The 2031-nt window shown below is 35.1% G+C and overlaps 1 protein-coding gene across 1 annotated transcript; it reads right to left on the reverse strand.

Annotated features, from left to right (window-relative positions):
• Positions 1–1511, reverse strand: LOC136819368 (neuropeptide Y receptor type 6-like). Its single transcript, XM_067075603.1, has one exon. The coding sequence runs from the start codon at positions 1461–1463 to the stop codon at positions 168–170; it is 1296 nt and encodes a 431-aa protein (XP_066931704.1). The 5' UTR covers positions 1464–1511; the 3' UTR covers positions 1–167.
• Positions 1512–2031: the final 520 nt, after the last annotated feature.

Consider the following 2031-nt stretch of genomic DNA (forward strand, 5'->3'; position numbering starts at 1 on the left):
AACTTTCAAATTCAATTACCTATTTAGTCACTAACCGAATAACTGAAGATAATTTTTTTATGATTGCCTACTTTTATGATTACAGATCAAATATATCCGATACAGAGTTTTTCCTGGAAGGTTTAGTCAAATACTTATTCTAATTTAACATTATCGTTTAATAAAATTTATTCCATTGAAAGTCCAGCGTTCGTACTTGAAAGTACAGTTGGGTGTGTGTTGTTGATCGGTTCCGTAGATTTATTTCGTCCAAAGAAAATTGTCATTAGATTAGAACGAAATCGTTTGTCAACAATACTGTATATAAAAGGGTTGATGGACGCGTGTAAAAGATACACGGAAAATGAAAACAAGCGAACACCTTTTTGTTGGCTTTGAGTTAGATTTTCTTTCCATACACCATGGTCTTCTAGAATCCAGTAAATCCGATTCGGTAAAACCAGAATCACGAACGAGATAAGTAAACAAGCTAGAATCAAAGTGATTCTTGTATCTTCTTGTTTACGTTGTGACTGTTGTTTAGCATCGAATGTTTGTTTTGTACGAAATTGTGCTGCGCGTAAACTCATCAACATTCGAATGTAGAAAATTGATATCGCCATTATGGGAAATAAAAAAGTGATGAGAAACATGACCCACGAGTAAATCAATGAATGCTTTGGATCTACCCAGTCTTCAGTACAGCTTTCACCTTTAACATTAATTATAATGAAGCCAGGTATTACAACAATAAAACTCACTAAAACATTAATTCCAATCATGATAAATATTTTGTTCTTTGTGACGTATTCATTAAACGGGTGCACAATACCAAAATATCTTTCCACAGAGATGATCAAAATAAAACCTAAAGCCATTGTTGATGTCATGTTTGTGCTTGAACTTAAAAACTTACACATGAACTTACCTAAAGGCCATTTACATGTCCATAAAAAGTGGACTTCATTTACAAAAGTTAATACTGAGAATATGAGATCTGATAGTGCTAAAGCTCCAATCAGTTTTTGAGAAATGGTAGATGTTCGCCAGCGATGCTTGGCAACTAACATTACCAAGATGTTGCCAATGATTCCTATAATAGTGATGGATACCATTATAATTCCTCTCGGCATAAATTCTTCATCACTACATCGTAAGCGGATGTCTGGTTGACTACGTCGAGCTTCAATAGCACAGATTTGTTGTACTATAGGATGGAATGAAGGACATACACATAAATGTTCTGTAAAATTGAACATCTGACAGACTTCTTGTAATGATTTATCTGAAATGTCAATATCAATTTCATTCCCTCCACTACCACCAGAGCCTTGTTCGACTACAGTACCATTTGAACTTGTATAATCCATAGGCTCCATTATACCGAATTCAGATTGTCTACTTGATGGCAGTAAAGCAGTTATTACAAGTATTGCCAGGAAACACACGCAACCATGATGCATGATGGGATATTGATGATACATAGTCTTCCAAATGCTTTGATTTTGATCTGGTTCTTTTTTCTTATTCTATTATCTGAGAAAGAATTTCATTAACCCATTATTTTGATAATGGGAATAATCTCTGTATGGGCGAGAAGAAGGAAGCTTTCCCCGTCAAGTGGGCGTTTTTTTCAAAAGTGTGAAAAACAGGGTGATTCGCAGGCATTTTTAGAGTCTATGTAAAATCCCGCATATAGGCATTTGAAGCAAAACTGAGGCCACAGGAGCCTCTGAAGGTCGAACATTCAATGAGATTCCAGGGGATCGATTTGGCAGTGAACAGGATACCAAATTATCAAGACTAATTGATCAAGCAACCACAACACTACAGTGATATTCTGTAAGAATAATTTTGTGGAAATTATTTCAATGCGGTAATTGGTTTTTTCGAAAAAGACGAAAATGGCTGTAATCTGACGACTTGTGAAAAGGGAAAATCATTGCAAGAGTTAAATTTGACAGGTAAACCCAATGTTGATCTGGTGTGAAAGATTTACGGTATACGAATACAGAACCAAGGAGAATTAAACAGGGTTTATTTTCAAAAAGC

Source organism: Clytia hemisphaerica, unplaced genomic scaffold, assembly GCF_902728285.1.
Source record: "Clytia hemisphaerica strain Z4C2 unplaced genomic scaffold, Clytia hemisphaerica genome assembly, whole genome shotgun sequence".
NCBI classification, from domain to species: Eukaryota; Metazoa; Cnidaria; class Hydrozoa; order Leptothecata; family Clytiidae; genus Clytia; species Clytia hemisphaerica.